The sequence below is a fragment of the Dermacentor silvarum genome, chromosome 2 (genome assembly GCF_013339745.2).
Source record: "Dermacentor silvarum isolate Dsil-2018 chromosome 2, BIME_Dsil_1.4, whole genome shotgun sequence".
NCBI classification, from domain to species: Eukaryota; Metazoa; Arthropoda; class Arachnida; order Ixodida; family Ixodidae; genus Dermacentor; species Dermacentor silvarum.
Window position 1 is genome coordinate 186,110,998 of NC_051155.1, and position 2,380 is coordinate 186,113,377.

At 55.6% G+C, this 2,380-nt stretch overlaps 1 protein-coding gene across 1 annotated transcript; it reads left to right on the forward strand.

Annotated features, from left to right (window-relative positions):
• The first annotated feature begins 234 nt into the window (after positions 1-234).
• Positions 235-1,563, forward strand: LOC119440608 (serpin B3). Its single transcript, XM_037705505.1, has one exon. The coding sequence runs from the start codon at positions 235-237 to the stop codon at positions 1,561-1,563; it is 1,329 nt and encodes a 442-aa protein (XP_037561433.1).
• Positions 1,564-2,380: the final 817 nt, after the last annotated feature.

A 2,380-nucleotide genomic window follows, 5' to 3' on the forward strand; every position in this document is an offset into this window, starting at 1 on the left:
AGCCATCAAACACAATTCTCAGTATTTTTTTCTTCGTGTGAACAGAAAATATACTTCCATCGCCACTTTCCCGGTATGACAATGTAGCGTGTTTGGTAAAGAGAACGAAGACAATGCGTGAGCCTTACACGTGACTCGTGCGATGGCACGAGCAGAAGAAGCTGCGTAGAAGCGTTCCAAATTCTGGATGTCGTCTTTTGTCCTCGCTTTTTCTGTCCAAGGCCCTTAGGGAAGATGGCTCACACTCCAGCGACTGGCGGCGCCCCCGAGATCTACCTCGCAGAACCTGCATCGGCCAGCTGCGCGTCTGTTTATCTCGAAGAAGGGGACGAGGACGAACGCCGGTCGACATCCATCGTAAGTCGGCAACATGAGCTGGGCACAACCGGTCCGCTGCTCGAACCGCGAGCGCTGGAGCACGTAGTCTTTGCCATCAACAGCTTCGCCCATGGGCTGCTGCGCTATCTTCCGCGCCAGCAGAACCTTTCCTTCTCTCCTAGCCACCTGTACTGGTTGCTGGTTAGCGTGTGGTTCGGCAGCAAGGGCACGACTAGGGAGCAGCTCGACGGCGTGCTGCACTGCGCAGAGCTACCCGTACCCGCCTACCGAATCCAGGGTTTCTTCAAGAACTTCCTACGCAAGCTGCGGATCAGCGAAAAACTGCAGCACGTGCAGTTCATCAGCTCCCTGCACATGACATCCGTGGAGCGCCTCCAGGACGCCTCGAGCAAGGCACTGCGCGACTACTTCCACGTGTGCATCCGCGCACTCCTGGCCGACGCCAGACCTGAACACATGAACAACGAGATCAACCTCTGGTTCGAGACAACGTCCCGCGAACACGTGCCCAGCGTCATGAGCGAAAACCTGCCGACCATCATCACAGACGGGTCTTCGACGGCGTGCCACGTGATCGCGAGCGCCGCGTACGCCGAGCACTCCTGGGGCTCTCGGTTCGACCGGCACAAGACGGTCCTGGCCAACTTCAACAATGGCACCAAACCGTGCAAGGCGCGCATGGTACGCCCTATCTGGTACTACCGCTACTGCGCATATAAGACGCTGTCGGCTCGCTGCCTGGTCGTACCGAGCGTGGGCGGCAAGTGGAACATGCTGCTCCTGCTGCCCACCGACCGCGGCGGGGTACACGCCGTCGAGTACCAGCTGGACGCTGAGGCACTGCAGCAGGCGCTGAAGAGCTGCGACGAGACGCTCGTGGAACTGAGCATGCCCAACATCGAGCTCGAGAGCTCCGTGTCGCTGCGGCAAGTGCTCAAGCGGGCTGGCCTGGTTGCTCTCTTCGACCCGGTCAAGACCGACCTCAGCGGCCTCCTAAAGGAGTCTGGCGAGCCTCTCATGGAGTTTGTGCACAAGGTCAAACTCAAGGCGAACAAGGTGGGCCACGAAGGAGAGCACCATGGTGTCACGGTGATCAATGAAAGCGGTGAGCACCCCGGCTGGCCGATCGAGTTTCACGTCAATCACCCGTTCGTGTTCGTGCTCTACGAACCGGGTAACAACACGACCCTGTTCGTCGGCAGGGTCGTTGAGTTGATCTGGTAGAACAGTCATGCCAGGTCAAAACGAGGCGGGTGCTGTAGAGGGCTGCTAACGGTCGGGAGATTATTTCGTCCGTATTTCTCGCATTATTTTTAATTCTTTATAGTTGAGACTTTTAGTATTGCGGTAAATGCTTGCGTTAGCGTTAGCGTGTTACGCACGCTAAATCTTTGCGGAACGCTTTTCGACAGAGTTTTAGTATAGCGTAAGACAACGATGCGCCGCTAAGCGCAAAACCAACTAGCTGCGAGTAGTCAAAGCAGCAAACCGAGCAGCTCGACAACCAAACTAGCCGTGTGGATCCACGCCAAGCCCTGAAATGAGCCTGCATGTCAAGCGCTCGGGCCGAGGGTGCCACCATGTTTGCAACGCTAAAAACTTAGCGAGTGTTTAGCGCCTCCGCTATATTTGAAAAATAGCGGACGCACGCTACCCGCAAAACTGAAATAGCGTTCTGAGCATGCGCAGTCTGACCCCGCTATTTTATTGCGTTTAGCGTGGTGCCATTTCCGCAATACTAAAACTGTCTAGTATTACGTGTGCATTGCGCAACATGTATAAAGAACGCTTTTATAGATGAAAAAAGGCTTGCACTCTTATTACTCAGCTATACGGGCAAATATTGTAACGTAGACCGAAGATGGAGTCTTGAAAAATTAGACGCTTCTCTTTAATGGCGGGCCAGAAGAAGAGCATGCGGCCTACGCGCTTCGTCGTCTTTCATGGCGCCGACCTTTGGGCGTGCCGTCCCGCGGTGCGGAAGCCACACATCATCGCGTCAATTGCCCCGCGTGCGAAAAGCGACCGTCTCGGTCGCGTC